At 40.0% G+C, this 20,170-nt stretch overlaps 1 protein-coding gene and 1 pseudogene across 1 annotated transcript in view; both read right to left on the bottom strand.

Moving 5' to 3' along the window:
- Nucleotides 1–10,093: 10,093 nt before the first annotated feature.
- SLC26A8 (solute carrier family 26 member 8) overlaps nt 10,094–20,170 on the bottom strand; it is an 82,572-nt gene continuing 72,495 nt past the window's right edge. The window contains exons 18-21 of the mRNA XM_019667472.1: nt 17,696–18,067; nt 14,974–15,028; nt 14,690–14,874; nt 10,094–10,824 (exon numbers count right to left, since the gene is read on the bottom strand). Coding sequence (XP_019523017.1) covers nt 10,405–10,824; nt 14,690–14,874; nt 14,974–15,028; nt 17,696–18,067 — 1,032 coding nt within the window. The 3' untranslated portion in view covers nt 10,094–10,404. The remainder of the gene's footprint in view (nt 10,825–14,689; nt 14,875–14,973; nt 15,029–17,695; nt 18,068–20,170) is intronic.
- On the bottom strand, nt 11,225–11,826 carry LOC109395981 (60S ribosomal protein L19 pseudogene; annotated as a pseudogene).

The raw sequence follows: 20,170 nt of genomic DNA on the forward strand, positions 1-20,170 counted from the left end.
GCTGGCGACAGCGTAGGCTGCAGCCCCTGCTGCAGTGGGTTGTCATAGGCTACCATGTGTAGCCAGCAGCCAATGTGAACGGCCAGCAGCCAGCGTGAGCGGCCAGCAGCCACAGTGAGCGGCCGTCCAGAAGATGGCAACTGATCCACCTCCCCCTGGAAGAGTGAGATGATGGTGCCAACTTGGCCAGTGAAGCAACGTCCACCACAACTAGACTGAAGAACAAAAGGACAGAAACTTGTCTGTTCCCCTTCCCCCAATTCCCCAGTGCTGTTCCCATCCCCCAATTCCCCAATAAAAAAAAATCTTAAAAAAAAAAAGAATCAAATCATGCAAAATATGTTCTCTTCTTGCAAAGGTATTAAGTTAGAAATAAATAAAAGAAAGAAATCTAGACAAATTCCCCAAATATTTGGAAACTAAATAACACCCTTCTAAATCCAGGGGTCAAATATGAAATCAAGAGTGAAATCAGAAAGGATTTTGAACTGAATAAAGACATAACATATCAAAGTTAGTGGAATGTTGCTAAAGCAGTCAGTATGTTACATGGAAATTTATAGCACTAAACAGCAGTAAAAAGAATAAAGTTCTCAAATCAATGACCTCACCTTCCACCGTAGGAATTTAACAAAAGAAGGACAAATGAAACTTAAAATAAGTGAAGAGAAGAAATAAAGATCAGAGTAGGAATCAATGAAACAAAAACAGAAAAACCATAGAGAAAATCAAGAAAACTAAAAGATACATGAATATCATGCAAACATATGAAAGAATTTTCAACATTATTGGTCATTAGAGAAATGCAAATTAAAACCACAAATGAAATATAACTACATAGCTATTAGAAAATCTCAAATTAAAAAGACTGAACATAAGTGTTTGTGAGGATATGGAGCAACTGTATTCTCATATACTGCTGGTGGAAATATAAAATAACACAAACATTTTGGAAAATTCTTAAAATGTTAATCATATACTTACTATATGACTCAGCTATTCTACTCCTAAGAGAAATGAAAGTATATGTTCATACAAAGACCTTAACATTACTGTTCATAACACCTTTATTTGTAATAGCCCTAAGCTGGAAACAACTCAAGTGTCCATAAGCAGATGGATGGATAAACAGATTGTGATATATCTATACAATGAAATAATAGTACCTAGCTAACAATAGAAATGTATGAATTCATGATACATGCAGCAACATGTATGAATCAAAATAATTATGCTGAGTGAAAGAAGCCAGAGCTCTCCATGCCAAAAATAAATAAATAAATAAATAAATAAATAAATAAATAAATAAATAAATAAATAACATGGTTTATTATTCCATTTATGTAAAAATCTAGAAAACAAGAACCAACCTATAGTGGCAGAAAGCAGATCAGTACTTGTCTGAGAATGGAGATACCGTTGGGGAGGACCAGATGGGCGGGATTATAGATGGACACAAGGGAATTTTTGGGGATGATGGATGTGTTCATTATCTTCATTGTGGTGATGGTTTCACTGGTGTATATATAGGTCAAAACATCAAATTGGGCACTTTAAAAATGTATCATTTATTGTATGTCAATTATGGCTCAATAAAGGAATTTAAAATAAAAAACGGACTTGCAGTGCAGGACAAAAGCAACAACAGCAAAACAAAACAACCTCTTCACATCAGTATTGATATTAGAAATCTCCAAGATAATTTAAAAAAAAATAAAACTGTCAAAAATATTTAATAACCATTTGGGCAAAAAAAGGGGAACAGAAATCCATATGTTCAGATATTCACACTTCTATTTGCATAAAGAAGTAGCTATTCTTATGTTTTTGCATAAAGACATACTAGGAGGATCTGGAACACACAAAAGAAACTAATAGTGGTTATCTCGGTGGGGTGGGGGGAAAAGAATTTGAGAATGACTGTGTGGAATAGGTCTAGGAGCAAGACTTTTCACTAACTTATTTATAGTTTTTCTTTTTTGAACTCTGTAAGTATTTTTACTATTTTAAAAGATAATTAAGCAATAAAGTAGAACTCAGTTCAGTCTGAGAAATAGAAAAGAACAGAAAATATTGACGAATATCACATAACATGGGGGAAAGTATTTTCTTGGAACTTTTGTCTCGTGTGTGTGTGTGTGTGTGTGTGTGTGTGTGTGTGTGTATTGTGTTGTGTTATAAAATATGGACGGCAATCAAAAGAGAATGGAAGGCACTGTCCTGAAAAACCTGGTCTTTCTCCTCCTTTCTCTCTCTCTGTACTTTTTCTTTCTTTATTAAGTTTTGGATTGTACGTATCACATTTTTTGTAGCTTATTCTTTTATCCATCTGTCTTCTTGTCCAGATTATGAATACCTTTAGGGCAAGGACTGTATTGAATGTTTGATCCATGCATGCATGGATGAATAAGAGAATAAACTAATAGGTAGGTGAATGAATGAATGAATGAATGAATGAATGAAAATATTCATATATATAGAAAGCTGTTCCTTAGGCCATATTCCAGTAGGGATGAGAGAGTGGTGGGCTAAAATGGTTTTTCAAGGCTTTTTTTCTTTATGATGCACACAAACAACCTTTTGGAGTCAGTCTGAAACTGAGAGATGTTGAAAATGAGTAATATGTTTGATCTTCAAGCTTAGTCACCCTTTAGCAAATGTGCTCTGAGCACCTACCATATTCTGGAACCTTGAGAAGATTTACTCAAGGAAAGGATAGTGAAACTCAAGATTTTTCCCAGAGTCTCATCCCAAGTGGACATTAGTTCCTCAGTAGATGTGGCTCCCTGCTCATCCTTGTTCCACTGGGAGCCTCGGGCTTATCTGTGTTGGGTTCAGGCAGTTCCATTGAGATACTTACATTGATCAGACTTGATAACATATTGGGGGTTGTTTGTTCTTTTTTCTCCTTTCTTGCCCCTTTTTGGATTAATTGAGTCTCCCCTTCCCATCCCCCATTTTTCCCTTTACTGGTTTGGAAATTACATGGTTTGTTTATTTTAGTGGCTACCCTTAAAATATTATTGCTATACATATTTAATTTGAAATATGGAGTTAATCACCATCTCTATCTTCCTCCTGAAAATACATGGACTTTAGAGTATTCTGGTTTCTGCCCTGAGGGAATTGTGTTGAAATCTCCAACTGTGCTCATAGATTTGTCTATTTCTCCTCCTATTTCCGTCATTTTAATTTCTATATTTTGAAAACATGTATTAAGTACACACAAAGTTAGGATTGTTGTTCCGTTTGATTGGCCCTTTCATCACTGTGTAATGTGCCTCTTTAAACCTTTAGGAATACTTCCTATCTCACAATCTACTTTGTCTGATATTAATATTGCCGCCTCAGCTTTCTTTCAGTTACTATTTGCTTGGTATATTTTTTCCATCCTTCTGCTTTCTACATAGTTGCATGTTTATATTTACAGCGTTGCTCTCATTAAATAGCACATACATAGTTGGGTCTTTTAAAAACACATCCATTCAGAAAAATCTGTGTCAATGGAGTATTATTCAGCTATAAAGAAGAAAGAAATAGTACCCTTTGCAACAATATGGATGGAACTAGAGAACATTATGCTAAGTGAAATAAGTCAGTCAGAGAAAGACAAATATCATATGATCTCACTTACACGTGGATTCTAAGGAACTGAATGGATGGGAGAAGTGGATGGAGATAGTCTCAGAGACACAGAGGAAGAACTGAGGGTTGTTAGTTGGGAGGGGGTGGGGATGAAGGAGAGGGGGAAGGATGAGACAATACAAATTGGTAATTGCAATATGGCCTCAGGGATAGAAAAAGACAGTCCGAGGAATATAATCAACAATGTTGTAAATATTTCTTAGGGGGCCAGATGGACCCATGTCCTGTTGGGGAGTCCACTTCATAGTCGATGTAGAGGCCTGACCACCGCATTGTATTTCTGAAGCTGATGTTGAATAATATAGTATGTCAACTATAATTATATATACATATAGTCTCGGGACATGGAGTAGAGAGGGGGAATGGAATCAATGGAATTGTAATAGATAAGCATGATATCGGGGGTGGGAGGGCAATGGATGGGGGGAGGGGGGTTGTTACTTTGTGAGGGTGAAAAGGGTAACTATTGCATTGTTCTGTACACCTGAAACTAACAATAAAAAAAAAAAGAAAAATCTGTGTCTTGCAATTGGAATGTTTAGCCTGCTTAGTTATTGATATAGTTGAGCTTAAGACTGTCATTTGGTATTTCTTTTCTGTTTGTTCCCTATATTCTTTGTCCTTTTATTCCATTTTCCTGCCTACTTTTGGATTAATGAAGTCTTCTTATTATTCCATTTATTTCCTCTATTAATTATTTAATTATACCTTTTTTAAAATTATTATTTTAGTAGTTCCCTGAGACATAATAATATGCATGTTTGACTTATTATAATCTACCTTAAATTAGTTCTTTACCACTTCACGAACAGTTTAACTTCATTTACCACTGTCTTACCTTTTGTATTTTTGTAATCATGTAATATACTTTTTACATAAATTATAAACTGCACAAGATATAGCTATTATTGTTGCTTTAAGCAATCACAGTCAATATTCTTTTATATGTATCCGCATATGTGTAGTTAACCTTTCCAACACTCTTCATTCCTTTTTGCAGTTCTCAGCTTCCCTCTGGGGTCATTTTCCTTCAACCTGAAGAACTTCTTTTACTATTTCTTGTAGAGTGAATCTGTAGGTAATGAATTCTCTCAATTTCTGTTTGTCTAATAACATCTTTAGACATTTTTAGAGGCTATTTTCACTGGGTACAGAATGATTCACTGGATCAGCAGATTATTTCTTCTTTCAGAACTTCAAAGATGCCCTTCCATGGTCTGGCTCTCCCTAGGTGCTGTTAAAAGGTCAGCAGTAAGGGTTATTGTTGTTTCTCTGCAAGTATGTGTCTTTCTTTCTCTGGCTGCTTTTGAGATTTTCTGTTCATCTTGGTTTTCAGCAATTTGACTATGACATGCCTATGCTTGGTTTTCTTTCTATTTATCTTGCTTAGGGTTTGCAAACCTCCTTGAATCTTTGAGTTGCTAACTTTAATATTTTGGCAAATTTTTAGTCACACTCGTATCTTGAAATATTACTTTCCCTAGGCTCTTCTCTCTTTCTGGGACTCCTAAAACACATATATTAGGCCATTTGACTATGTTCTGCATGTCTTGAAGACTCTTTTCTGTTTGTTTCCTTTTTTTAACCCCATTTTCCCTCTATGTGATTCATTTTGAATATTTTCTACTTACTGTCTTCAAGTTATATAATGCTATCTTTTGCTGTGTCCAGTCTGTTGTTAAACCAGTCCAATGAGCTTTTCTTTTCCAATATTTTGTATTTCAGTTCTAGAATGTCCATTTGATTCTTTTTTTGTAGATTATAATTCTCTTTTGAAATGATTCATTTTTTCATTAACTTTTGTCCATTTTTTACTCTACTTTCTTAAACATATTTATAATAGTTGTTGTGAAGTCCTTGACTGTTAACTTCAACACCTGAATCACCTGTGTGACTGCTTCCATGGTATATTTTGTTTTTCTTAATTATTAGACACTTTTTTCTGCCTCTTCAAATGCCTTGTGATTTGTTTCTTAATCGTATGTGGGATGTTGTGCCAAAAAATAGAAACTGAAGTCAATATTATTTCTCTCCAGACAGGATATGTACTTCTCATTAGGCAAACAGGTGAGAGGCTAAGTATCTCAGTTGTATTAGAAATAGAGCTGTGTTGTGGCTTTAGTTAGACTTAGTCCACTTCTGGTTTCAAATGTCTCAAGGGCAAGATCTTTTGTGTGCTTATGAAAGGCCGCTTCCCTTAGTGGACTTTGTCTCCTAGACAAAAATACTTTGAGACTGTGGGAGATTTCATTTTGCCTTTGCAGGCCAATTTCTAGCCTCCTGAGTGGCTCTGGCACTCAGCAAATGTCTCAAAGAGGAAACCAGTCCATTTATGATGACACCTCAAGTGGCCACCAAAAGCTTCATTGGTTTCGCTTTTTCCTAGTAGAGTCCCTCTGTGTAAGGAAAGCCTGTTTCCAGATTCAGCAAATAATCCTAAGAAATAAAATGGCCTATAATTTGAATTCACCTAGGAAGTTTTTTCTCTCCTAAACTTAGTTCTTTTAGTCTTCTTAGTTTCTAGAACTCTTCAATGTCTTTCAAAATATTATCTTCACAATTCATTCATATTTTTCCTTAATATAGAAGGAGTAATGATCTGCTACTTCCTACTACATTTTACTCAGAAGTAGAAGTTTTCTCATGTTCTTTTCCAGTTAGTTCAAATCAGGATTCAAACAACATTCACCCATTCCATTCTTGTCTCTTAATTCTTAGGTTTCCACTCCCTCTTTTTATTGTTGTTGTTTTTAACTTCTTTTTGAAGAAAGTGGCTCATTTGTCCTGCTCAGTTTTCTAGGTTCTGCTGATTGCACTTCCTTAGCATCATTTAACATGTTCCTCTGTGCCTACATTTTCTAGAATCTGATAGCTAGGTCTAAAGGGTTGATCATACTGAGGTTTAATTTTTTGGCAAGATTACTTCATAGGCGGTACTGTGTACTTCCTCTTTTATCACATAATTCCTACTTAATGCCCAGCTCAAATGTCTTTCCTTCTCAGTACCTTTCCCTGACCCACATTGTTTCTCACCCCTCCTGTCGTCTATATTTCCACAGCACTTTGCCTTCATTATCAGCTTTTTATTCAGGAGTCCATGACACTTTCTTCCCGCAACACCTGTATGTTTTTTGGGAGCTCGTGGAGCGCAGAAATCATATTTTACTCATCCTTTTATCCTCATGTTTATCATAGTCTGGTAGATTAAAAATTCTTTTCCCTTCAAGAAGTGGAGTGTATTTCCCCTCACAATGAATCAAGGCTGGCCTTGTCACTTACTTCGATTAACAGAATGTGGTTGGTGACACTGCCTTAAGTGGCCGTATAAGGTTCAGGTACCTTGCTGGAGAGATCATGTGGAGAGAGGGAGAGAGAGAGAGAGAGAGAGAGAGAGAGAGAGAGAGAGAGAGAGAGAGAGAGAACTGCCTGGCCAGCCTCCAGCTCTTCCAGCCATCCCTTCTGAGGTGTCAGACATATGAGTAAAGCCATCTTTGATTTCTAGCCCCAGTTGAATCTCTAGATGATTGCAGCCTTATGAATGGGTTCAGCTAAAGCCAGCCCAGATGGCAGAATCATGAGCAAATAAATACATGATTATTGGTTTAAGCCACTAAGTTTTGGGATGGATTGTCATGCATCAATAGTTACAGAAATGTGGAGTATCTGAAATATGGTGAGTCTTCTTAATTGTAAGAAGCATTTATTAACTTAATTGTAAGAGATTAAATGGGTAATTAGACTAGATGAACCCCATGGTCCTTCCTAGCACTGAGATCATTAATGACTTTGTATTATGCCATTATTTCCTCTATTTTTACTGATAAATAACAGTTGAATCCAGATGCAATGTAATTAAGTCCTTGGGTGTCTTAGTCTATTTGAGCCGCTATAACAAAATACCATAGGCTGGGTAGCTTATAAACAACAGAAATGTATTTCTCACAATTCCAGAGGCTGGGAAGTCCAAGACAAAATGCTGGCAAGGTTGGTGTGTGGTGAGAATCCACTTCCTGGTTCATAGATGGCCAACTTCTTGCTATGTTCTCACATGGCAGAAAGGAGGAGGGATCTCTCTGAGGCCTCTTTTATTAGGGCACTAATCTCAATAATAATTTTAAGGGTGACCTAGTCACCTCCCAAAGGCCCTCCCTTCACCGTGGGGGTTAGAATTTCAACATATGAATTGGGGGGGGGGCGGAAACAAACATTCAGACCATAGCATTTTACCTCTGGCATCCCGCCTCCCTCCCAATTCATGTCCTTCTCACATGTTATCAACTCAAAGGCCTAAGTCCAAAGTCTCATCTAAATATCATCTAAATCAGATATGGCTGAGATTCATAGTACAATCATTGGGTTTTGAGATACCTAACATACTTAGCGACAGCAACCTACGGTCGCCTATTTTGACCAGACCCTTTTCTAAACCTACTTTTCTGCAATTCTACTGATTCTGCCTTAGTTCTTCCCATAAAAAAACCAAGCCCCATTTACTATAGAACATAATCTGCCTTGAAGGTTTTTATTCAGTAATGAAGAAAAATTTGTCCTAAGACATTTTCACTTTCAGATCCAGCCTGTACTGGTGTTTCACTCTTTAGAATTTTTCTCCAATTTCACATTAGAGAGCTAAAAGCTGCAATGATGACCATGCTGTGAAAAGTGAACTAACCAACCCAACCGTAGCATTTTGTTAAGTCTTAGAATTTCAGATGATTTCCATCTTGGAAGAAGGCTCAGCCTTTTAATTGTTACTCACTTTACTAGTTACTATTTACAATCATTAACCATTTTTCCTTATCATATTACTTTGGGAGAGGCTGGATGCTATTATGGGTTTATAGCAGAATATTATTTAAAGATAGGCTGTATAGCATCTGGTTGGTCTTTCTGGGGTCATGCTTCAAAACCAATGTCTACCTATGTTGCAGTTGTAGCAGGAAGGACCAAATTCTAAAATGTACTACTTGCTGCCCCAGTGTCAGAAGCCATTCATTCTGTGTTTCAAGACCTTCCTCTGATGGAAACGTGGGAATAGAAGGGAGCCGGAGTGAGAGGGTCACAGCCCATGAAACTGGGCTCTCTGTGCACTTGCTAGTTTTCTGTTTTAAATGTGGAATGTTCTCTTGGTTCTGCCCCATTTCTGTGCCTGTCCCTGCCACCCCGAGAGTTCATTCCTGGTTTGACCCAGTTTCTGGTTGAGTCGTTGGTGCCATGGTAATTACCCTTAGGCTCCATCTGGCTGTGTCCCTGGGTGCCCACCTTCTGGCTCTGCCCTCCTAGCAGTTATTAGAACTTGCTTTAAACCTAACTCCTACTTATCCTTCAGATGTCAGGTCATATGTAATTACCATAGGAAGAACTTCCTTGACACCCAAAATAGTTTCATGTCCTCCTGATGTATGCCCTCAGATTTTCCTGTATTTTACCTTCAAGGACCTAATCACATTTTAAAATTATTTTTTGTCATCTATTCTGCTTATCTTCTATCTTTAGCACCTGGGACAGTGCCTGGCACATAGCAGAAGTTCAATAAATGTGTTGAGTAAACATGAATAATGAAGCTGTGACTTGGGCTCCCACCTGTTACAGCGTGCAATCGTATATGACCTTGGGCTAATTACAAAACTTACCTGACCCTTAGTTTATGCATGTACAAAGTAGGGATAATATTGTTTTATCTACCCCACAGTTTGGGGTGTTATATATGTGGCAGATGCTTAGTAAATGTTTGTAGAATGAATGAGTGGGTGTGCATGCTATCTCTGTAATAAGAGACACCTATATTTTAACAAGGACTTCTTTCATCTAACAGATGAGAGACATTCAGTACCCAAGCAAGAGGAATCTTATTTATTGAGTGGGAAATAAAATCCAGGATTCCATATGCCTTTGCCCAAGGGTCTGTATTTCTCTTCTGGTTGTAACTTAATAATAGATATTTTTTTTCAGTGGGGGAGGGGAAATGTTTTGAATGGTTTTGGACCAAACTAGCAATGATTTACTTTTCCAGTTCTTAAGGGATTTGTGTCTGTCACAGATTTCAACTAAGAGTACACATTCTAGATTGCCTATATCTTGAAAACCTATAAGAAAGAAGCAATAGTGAGTGGGGATCTGAAAACCAGGGAGAGTTCTATAGAGCTGACATTCTCATCAGTTGGTACAGCTGATTGGCATTCTGAACCAGTGGAAGGATAAGATCCTGACTTTGGAGAGGTGGCAAAATGCTTTCAGCCTAACAGTTCCTTACCCTACATGCCTCACAGGCTGGCCTGGCTCAACCTGCCTATATCTACAATCAATGCCATAAAGATACCTTGAATATAAAATACAAATTTTCTTTGTCTTGCTCATCTCTTCTCCACCATGTCCACCCACTTCTGGAACTTCTCCCACCTGACATTTCCTTAGGCATACAGAATACAGAGAAGGGAGCAGAGGCAGGAAGAGTCCAAACACAACTAACATTGTATGTTTTATTTGAGCCTCATATATTTGGAGAAAGAACAGAGCTGAGCTGAGAGGGATCATTTAGGTTGTCTGATAAAAACCCCAGAAGTGTGGGATGTGGGAATCCTTCATTGGAATATCTGCTGAAGTTGAAATAAAGTGTGTCTGGATAGGGAATTCAGAGATAATTCTTGGTACTTAGTATTGTACTTAGTCCCAAAGCAAGTCCTGCTAGTTTGCAAGTGACTCCATTTGGGTGGGGAGGATTTGGCAAGGGACTATGACCCTTTTTACCCAGCTCATTTCCTAGGGCTCCTCAATGTCACCTCCCCTAAGAGAATATGAACTCATAGGTTGATGCCTCGTCTGCACCGACTGTGTCCTAGGCTGAGTCTGACTTGGGGAGCTAGGACGTTTGGGCTGATACAAAAGCCAGTACTGCTGCCGAGGATAAGTCTGAGCCCTTGGCCTGGGCGTGAGGTCGGGCTCGGGCTCGGGCTCGGGCCCAATCTCTGTCTCCATCTCCATCTCGGACTGTGGCTCAGATTCAGGCTCCAGCTCACACTCAGGCTCCAGCTCACACTCAGTCTCTAGCTCACACTCCGTCTCTTGTTCTGATTCCAGCATGGGCTCTGTTATTGTCCCTTGGGTCGTGGTTAAGCCAGGATTTACATTTTGGGGGACTTCTAGGATACTGCTGCTCATTTTATGTCTTGCCTCTTCATCCTGAAATACACACAATTAGATGGGTTAAAATTTCCAATTAAATGTAACTTTTGAATAGTCAAGAAATTTCAGAATACAACAGGACTTAAAGTACCAGACAGAAATCATGGGTTCCTGGCAAAGTAGAAAATATTTTTGGCCTAAATCTGCTTTTTGTGTTCTTTGTACCCTCTGATTCCTGAGATACTCATTATTCTGTAGGTTCAATCATTCCATAACTTCTGCTGTCTCTGGGTTTTTCTAGCTAGCCTGGATTTCATGGGCAACCATTTGAATGGCAATGGTCTTGGCAGCATTCTAAAATATCTTGTCCTATTTTTGGCAGATGAAAGCTATTTTATTGAATGACTGATCGATGTAATTGCCGAAGCTACCATGTACAGGTATGAGAGGTGGAGTTTTACTTCTTGTTCTCTCCTTCCTTGTAGAGAGTTCTGATGATTTCCTCCTTCTTGGCCTGGAGCCGCTCTTCATGACACTTGTGTGCTTCCTTGGACTTAGACCTGTGGACCTTAGACCTATGGGACTTAGACCTATGGGTCAGCAAGAAGCTTCTTGTGAGCATTGTCTGCCTTCAGCTTGCGGGTGTGTCCCATGAGAATCGCTGTTTTTGAACACATTACTCTTCCCTTACAGGTATAGGCTGTGATACACGTGGCGGTCAATCTTAGATTCACGATATCATCTGAGCAATCAGCGAAGAATTCCCGTCCTTCTCATCCAGGTTACCTTCTCATGCATCCGAGCATGGGCAGTGTGCTTTCACTTACCTGTACCCATATGCTTCCCTTTTCTGGCCAACATGTTTTCCCAGCATCGAGCTCGGGAGTTGACAGTCACAGGCTTCCAGATGATCAGCCTATCTTTGATCAGCTTCCAAATCTGCTGACAGGAGTTGGCATTGGCCATGTCATTGGTCTCACTGGGGACCAACCAGACCTTCTTTGTGCCAAAGTGGAGGACACTGGGGGCAAATCTTTTCTGAAGCCTGAGCATACCCATGGCTGCGGCCGTGCGAAACTTCTTGTCTTCTTGATCTGACTTGTCTTTCCAACCACACAGGTAATCCTCAGCAGGGCATGTAAGGCCCTTCATGACTTGGCCTCCTGCCATCTTCTTTAGCTTCTCTCCATCTGTCATCCTCACCGTTTGCTCCAGCCATAAGGCTAACCAAAGATTCCTGACTACCACTTATCATTGCTCATATTGCTCCCGTACCTGCCTTGTCCTTCTCCATCTTGTCCACATACATTTATTCATCATTCCACATTCAGAGCAAAGATCACTAACCAAGATCTTAGCTTCCTTTGTGTTCCAACTGTGAGCCCCCCACACCTCTATTGTAGTACCAGTAATGGATTGCCTTATTCATTTACAAGTCTATCTCACCTATTAGACGCTAAGCTCCCTGAGGCAGGCAGTGCTGGTTCATGACATCCCCAGCACCAGGCACTGAACCTGTCACAGAGCAGACACCACACAGGCTTCACGAATCAGCCTTGCAGCAACATTCCACAGAATTAACAGCTTTCACCTCTCCTGCAACATTTTCTTCTCTTCCACCACATGACACTCTTTTGCTTTACCTTCTTCCTTCCTGGTGGCTTCTTCCTGGTATGTTTTTTGTCTCCTCTACTTTTTCTGGACTTCTGAATGTTGGCATTCCCCAAGACTTCACCCTGGGACCCTTCTCTTCTCCATCTGCACTGCCCCCATAGGCTATTATATGTAGTCCCATAATTTTCATTACCATCTGTATGTGACAATGACTTTTTGGTTATAACCCTTCCCCTAATCTGCTGGTTCAAATATCCACTTCCATTCTTGACAGCTCCACTTTGATGTTTAATAGGCATCTTGAATTTAATACATCCAGAATAGAAAATTGTCCACTCCTAGTCTTCCCTAGCTTAAATGCTACAAAAAAAAAATTTGACATATTCAATACCAAACCTCTAAAAAAAAAATTTTGCTTTTTCTTAATAGAAGTCCTGTCGAGATTGTTAGTAAACTAGAAAAATACTTTTAAAAAACATAGTAAATATAATGTTCATCTTAAGCCAACTATCATCACTATCCTTAATAGAGATACATAGGAAGCTTTTCTCATTAAATTCAGGAGGAAGACAAGACTCACCATTATTACGTAAATTGTTCTGGGAGATCTAGCTAATGCCATTCTATATGATACTGAAATAAGAATTCTAACAATTGGAAAGTGAAAGATTCAAAATATTTATAGAAAATATGTTTTTATCTGGAAAACTCAAGAGAATTAACCATGAAACATTTTAGGACTACTGCAAGGACTCACAGGGTGGCCAAATAATTTAAAAATCAATAGATTTTCCTATATGCTAGCTGTTGCCAATTAGAAAATATAATGAAAAAGAAGATTCATTTTAAAAAGCAAGAAAAATGTAAAACATAAAGTATATAGTATCCAGGACTTGTCTATATGAAGGAAGTCACAAAGTCTTACTATGAATACAACATTTAAAAAGACTGAATAAATGTAGAGACCTCCCATATAGAAAAAATATGTTCAAATCTAACTATTGGGAAAAAAAGTTATTCTATATAGCAGAGGCACATGACCTGGGAGAATTCTCAACAAAGCAAAGGAAATACTTGGTAATACATTACTTTAAAAAAAGAAAAAGTGGGCCGGCCAGGTGGCGCGTTGGTTAGGAGTTGGCTTGGGATGCCAGCTCTGAGCAGCAGGGCCCCAGTTCAGATCCCACATGAGGGCCAGTGACGCTGCGCCCTCTACAGCTAAGATAGTGAACAACAGCTTGACCTGAAGTTGGGCTGCCATGAGTCGCTGGCGACTGCATAGGCTGCAGTGGGGCTGGCCAGCAGGCAACTGGTGTGTGCTTTCATGAACTGCTGTGAGCGGCCATCCAATGGCCAGCGAGCGACTGCCTCACCGGGAAAAGTGCCATGATAACACCAACATGGGCCAGTGAAGCAACGTCCTCCACAACTAGACTGAAGAACAGAAGGACAGCAACTTGTCTGCTCCCCTGCCCCAATTCCCCAATAAATTCTTAAAAAAAATAAAAGAAGTAGATTTAAAAAAAAAGAAAAAAAACAAAAAGGGCCTTGTTTTATATGTTTGGCTATCTTCTACTTCTTAAAGTATTAACTCTGGTAATACTTTTTTGTTATAAAAATTCAAACATTATTGAAATGTAGCAAGTCAAAGAATCAGGGGTTTAATTAAAAAATAATTTCTAATGATTTGGTAATATTTTGGCGACCATCTGCATTTTAATTTCCTTTTGGGCAGGAAACTGTTAACCTTTACAGATACTGATTTGCAAACACTGAGGTAGGCCCAGATCTTTACTCAGTATTAATAAATGGCTAAAAATTCTGGCTTGTAAATTATTCTCCTTTGCAGCTGGTCAGGTTGAGTAAATCATATTACTCACAACGTAAGTAATAGCCGAAGTGTTAGACTGGCAGATCTTTACCTGTGCTAGTTCATCAGCTTTATTATTCACCCGAAGGCTGGGGTGGGAATAGGTTCTAAAGGTATAGCTAGAGAAAATATTTAAAACATTTAGTCATCGATGTATACTAGCACTAGCCAAGCTAGCTGTGAAAGGACCCTTGAGGCCTCTGCTGGGGGCTCTGAATGGCACCCAGATGCCATAGCAGTGGGAGAACCTGGGTGTCAGGTCCACAGCTGGTACAGGAGCATTTTGACATCTCAAAGTCTGACACAGCCATACTCAAAAACCTTTCCTGGATGTTGCTCATCTCTATTTGATCAGGCGTCTCCCCCACATCTCCCTCCCACTTTCCCCTTCCCCACATCATGCCCCCCACCCCACCCCGGTGCTTCACATCATCCCACCTTGTCTGTTTCTGAATAGGTTTCCTGTACCACTGTCTCAGATTCGTCCACACTCAACTCGGAGGTCTCTGGAAAATTCCTCAACAAGGCAAACAGCACAGCGTCATGGAGGGTGAGGAACAGCTGGGACTTGGTGATACCAGCATCAAAGAAGTCATTCTGTTCAAATGCCCTGACCAGAGAAGCTACAAACCAAACCCAGAACACACACGGGGTCAGACACCTGGGTAGGAGGGCACCCAGGGTGCAAAACGCAGCTGTCTCATAGGGTGAAGCATACTTACAGTGACTCCCTGCAATAAGCACCAAAATGTTGGCATTCTGGAAGGCATTGCACATCTGTGGGGAGAGAGTAAGTCTGCATTAGGGATCTTCATCTCACTAGGAAAGGGCCTTCTAACTAGCTGAGTTCTAAGACCCCTTTGGCCATTCACTTGTCTGGGGTATATGAACCTTTGCATCCCAATTTAGCTTTATAAACATTTGATGGGTGGACTTCCATGTGCCAGGAAGTGTCTAAGGTGCTGGGAATACAAAAGAGAATCAGACGGTGTCAGGTGAAGTGGGGAGTGAGGGGGAGGGTTGCCCAGGGTCTTACGGGGGAAATGGTTCACATAATGAGAGACAATGTTCATGTGAGTACAGTACTAGGATAGAGACAGGCCCAGGTGTGATGGGCATACTGGATGGTCCTCGAGAGCCAGTACATCTTATTAGTGCTTAGTGTTTGCATGTGATCTGCTTCTCCCTGGAACCCTCTGAGCAGAGGATGCAAAACAGAGCCCAGAGATGGTTAAGGATACAGTAGGAAATGGAATTCAGGAACGCTGAGGGTCATATTCAGAGCTGCTCTGTAAAACTGCATTTGACTTTAGTGAAAACATCAGATATTTAGTAGTATCGGATTAAGAAACATTTGATATTGACCTCAAGTTTACTTTAGCCAATATATATATGCTCTGGGGCAATAAATCTTAAAGTTCAATTCAAAGCAAGTCAATATTTACCTTCATATTCTAAGAATGAATAGACCAACCCTGAGCACTAAGTTAAAATGTAAAAAAAAAAATCCCAAAAAACCCAGAACAACTAAAACAGACAGACTCTACTTCTTTCACGATCAAGATGAAACAAGAAAGTCACTCTTGATTATAAATCATCAAGTCATTTGGTAAAGCGCCACAGTGGACATACTCTAATGACAAGCAATGAAAGGCTGAAATCCCATGAATTAGGGAGAAGCTTAAATTCAATGGTTGTCTCTAATAAGAACGACTGCTGGGATTTTTCTTATTAAGTGTTCATATAAAGTAAACAAAATATAATGATTTCCTTCAATACAGAGCTATAGAACAATTACGAAAGGAATGAAGAAATGCAAGATTTGGAAGTGTAAAGGCATGAATCGTTGGAGACTCTGATGTGAAGGTGGCTGATGTTGCCTCCACACGGGGACTGGAGCAGAAAATCATTAGCAGAGGCCTGGTGTGGATGGGTCAGACCACGGACCAGAACATATGGCGCCTCCACAAAAAACGAAGACAAGAGAGGAGAGAAAGGAGGACGGGATGGCACAACTGCTTTAAGTTCCAACACTGGGCAGGCCACTTCCCGCTGTGAGCATAGAATGCTTAGGAGGAAATATGGAGTGTCTTTCAGGGCTGTGTGAGCATTAAATGAGATGATGCATATAAATGTGCCCAGCCCAGCCTGCCTGGCATTTAGTAGGCATTTCAAAACTTAGGGTGAATGAATCTAAAGTGAGAACTACAGTGTACGACTGGGAGAAGAGAACACAGCCCAGTAGGATGACCTCAGATGGAAAAGCCCCCCCAAATAAGACATTATCCAGTATACTTGTGTCTGAAAACGGGGTGGGAAAAAAGTATCTCATGGATGGAAAAGCTCTGAATATTCATCGCTTCCAAGCCTCTCATTTTATAGATGAGGAAACCAAGACGCTGTGCAAGTTTGCAAGTTAACCCGGCCCGGTTAGATGGCCAGTGAGTAGAAGTAAAGCCGGGACAGAGCACACATCCACAGGCCACCCACCAGGGTTCTTTCTGCTCTGAGAAGCTTCCCACTGCCTCACACCAAAGAGGAGCTGGCCTCACTTAAGAGAGAATCATGTTCCTTTAGGAATAAGGTTTGATAAAATGGGACCTGAGGATAAAAGATGGAAAAATCCATGAAATGAGGAAAAAAAAAAAAAGGTGGGTGCAATCAGAGCTCGGAAGTGGGTGTTCAGGATGTTTAAACCTGAGGCATCGCCAACAGGGGCAAACGTGGGGTAGAGAGCTGTACACTTAGATAAGCTGGCTGTAAAAAAGATACTATACTTAGGAGACATTCAACAATAAAACCAATATGGCCAGTTGTGCGTCTCAACAGTCCATGTTATATGAGAGAGAGAAGAATGAAAGCTGGCAGAGAAAACTGAGAGTGGGAGAGAAGCCAGGATTTAGAGACACGGCTTGTGAAGGAAAAATCTTCCGTGTTCTTTTCACCCAAAGATGCAGGAAATGAAGAGGTGCTGGGCCAGGCAGACCCTGGCTAAAGATGTCATTTCACCACAGTTTCTTCACATCTGAGTGCCTTTTACAAGGTGTAGCTCAGAGCAGCTAAATAGTGAAGAATTCTTGGTGAGCTTTTTTCTGTAGCATTCAGACCTAGTCCTAGAAAAGATTGGCTGCTAACTCCCAGAATATACTACTGGTAGGAATTGCTGGGTGTGGTACAGATTGCTGTTTCAAGGGTGTTCAGAGTTTCCTACTTTTCAAATTCCTTGAGAAATAATATGCCATGCTTAGGGGACCAAGCTCAGTTCAATAAATCAGAGTTGGTTCTTTTTCTTTTTATCCTGGTTGACCTTAAACTATCTTCAGTGTCCAAGTTCCTAGAGGCCCAGGAACCCCATAGCAGCTGATAGGTTCAATCAGGACTGGGGCTGGGGTGGTGGTGGTAGGCAGGGATCAGGACTCTTGTTAAAGACTCCTCAGTACTTACCTGTCTTAATACGACTGCAGCCCTTGAATCCACAAAATGTACCATGGAGAAATCCAGGATGATGGTGTGGATGCTGGGCGGAAGAGATGTTTCTGAGTCAGGGATGAGTGATCTAAACCTGACCTGACTTTCAGAAGCTCCAGGACGTGACATCGAGTTGTTTCTAGAGGGGTTATAAGAAAGCCTGACTTTGTCCCCATCCTCATGGTTTTGCCCTTGATTTTTCTGAAATGCGGAAGCTGCCATGTAAGGTATTTGTTCATTGGATGAAGTGTGGCTCGTGTTCCCGCTGTCCAAATGTGAGCAGCGGATCAGGTTAACGGAGGATGTGCCGTGGTACCATTTGCTTTCAAATCGTTCTGTGTAAACAACCTGGAACAAGAGTTAGGGGAGGATGATGGCAAGATTCAAACAAAGGCTGGAAGTACTTTGCAACAGTGCTGTTCCTGTCTACAAACTCACTTCTCTCTCCCTTAGGAAACGTCTGCACAGACTAGGTGCTGTACAGTTGTTACTTGGGTATCTCACTGTCACTTCAAGGTCAGGACTGAAAACACCACGTCCATCTTTCCTTATCCTCACCACCCACAGCATCCCCTTCCAGCTTCCCTAGGTGCATCAATGACAGTATCATTGTCCTCCTGAACCTGACTTAAAATCATCTTTGATTTATTCCTTTCCCTTATCACTAGGTTCTAATTAATACCCAGTGCCTACTAATGCTTTGAAGTATTTCTTCCATCAATCCCTTTTCTCAACACCTCCTTCTTTTACAAGTGAAACAGTCTTCTGTTGGACTTCCTTAAGAAGACAAAAATTGCCTGAGCAGAGCTGTCTTTCCCTTTCACTCCTTTTGTCCTCCAAATAGCACTGTCCCTAGCTTAAGGACAGTTTCAAGCACCAGGAGTACAATGGCATGCAAGGTGTGGATGCTAATTCTGCAGTCACAGGGACCAGTTTGTACGTGGGGAGTGGGCCCGTGTCCGCTCAAAGGATAACTAACAACACACAGGGACAAGAACTGTGAGGCACGTGGAAACAGAAGGAATCCATTGGCTAGCGTGGTATAATTTGGGGTGATGGTTGTTAGAAAAATTGTTCTAATAATATCGCTTATGAAATACATTTTATAGAATAAAAACCTGTAAAGATATAAACTATACAAGGTAGTACATATTGCATAGCAAAAAAGTTGTGTGGGTAGATAATAATCTTACAGTTGAAAAAAGAGAGGTGTTCTCCAAGGCTTGAAGATCACTGAGCTCAAGTCTTTCGGGGACAGCTGAGAACTGACTCAGTGACGGGGTGATGCAAGGGCCTCCAGGCAGAAGGAAACTTCTGAGAGCCTCCCTTTTCTCTCTTCATCTATTCTACATGCCTGTCTTGCAAGGGGTTTCATAATCCACTCATGCTGTCTCTGCCTGAACTTACTTCCCAGGCCAAGCCTCTGACTCTGAGGATCCCATACTTAATTCTACCTCAGTGTCTTTGTCCAAGCCTATCTATGGACTAGGAGTCCTCTTTTTTCCTACCTGACAGAAATCGACATTGCTCTCTCCTGCCCACCTCAAGTCCATTGCTACCATGCAATTCCCCTGACATTTTGAGCTCATGCTGATCTCTCTTTACCTGAAGTCTTAGAGTTGTTAGACTCTAAACACACAATTTAGAACATAACAAAATATTGTATAGTATGCTTTACTATCCTATTTCATCAGTTTTAAGATTCATCACTACTTTTTGTGTTGTAAAGATAAAAACACTGAAAATTAAACTACGACATGCCATCAATTTATACAATGCATCCAAATTTCAGAGATGTGAAAAAAATGTCTATCTTAACATTGAGAAAATGCAAGAATAGCCCTTTTTGTCATATTAATAGAGTTGTCTCCCTAGTTTGATTTAAAACTCCATGAATTGCTTCAAAATAATCCTGTGATTTGGGGGAACTATATCTGGGTGGGATTATAAATGAAACAAGGTTGGCCATGAGTTGATAAATCTTAATGGTAGGTACACAAAGGCTCATTATACTTGTTTCCACTTCTGTATATGTTCAAATTTTTCCATGAAAAAACATTTTTTTTTAAAAAAAGAACAACCTGATGAAACTGAGGACATTATGTTAAGTGAAATAAGCTAGTTACAAAACCAGAAATACTGTACAATTCTACTTATACAATGTATCTGGAGTAGTCAAATTCATAGAGACAGAAAGTAGAATGGTGGTTGACAGGGGCTGGGAGGAAGAGGAAATGGGAGTTGTTGTTTATGGGTACTGAGCTCCAGTTTTCCAAGATGAAAAAGTTCTGGAGATGGATGGTGGTGATGATTGCACAACAGTGTGAATATACGAGGCCTAACAATTAAGTTCACAAACTCATCCTAGAAAAAGTGCTATATACCTCATTGCTGAATATCACTATGGTCACCTCAAAGTACTTCCCTTGGGAAGCTATGCACCAATGCCAG

Source organism: Hipposideros armiger, unplaced genomic scaffold (assembly GCF_001890085.2).
Source record: "Hipposideros armiger isolate ML-2016 unplaced genomic scaffold, ASM189008v1 scaffold_497, whole genome shotgun sequence".
In the NCBI taxonomy this organism is placed as follows: Eukaryota; Metazoa; Chordata; class Mammalia; order Chiroptera; family Hipposideridae; genus Hipposideros; species Hipposideros armiger.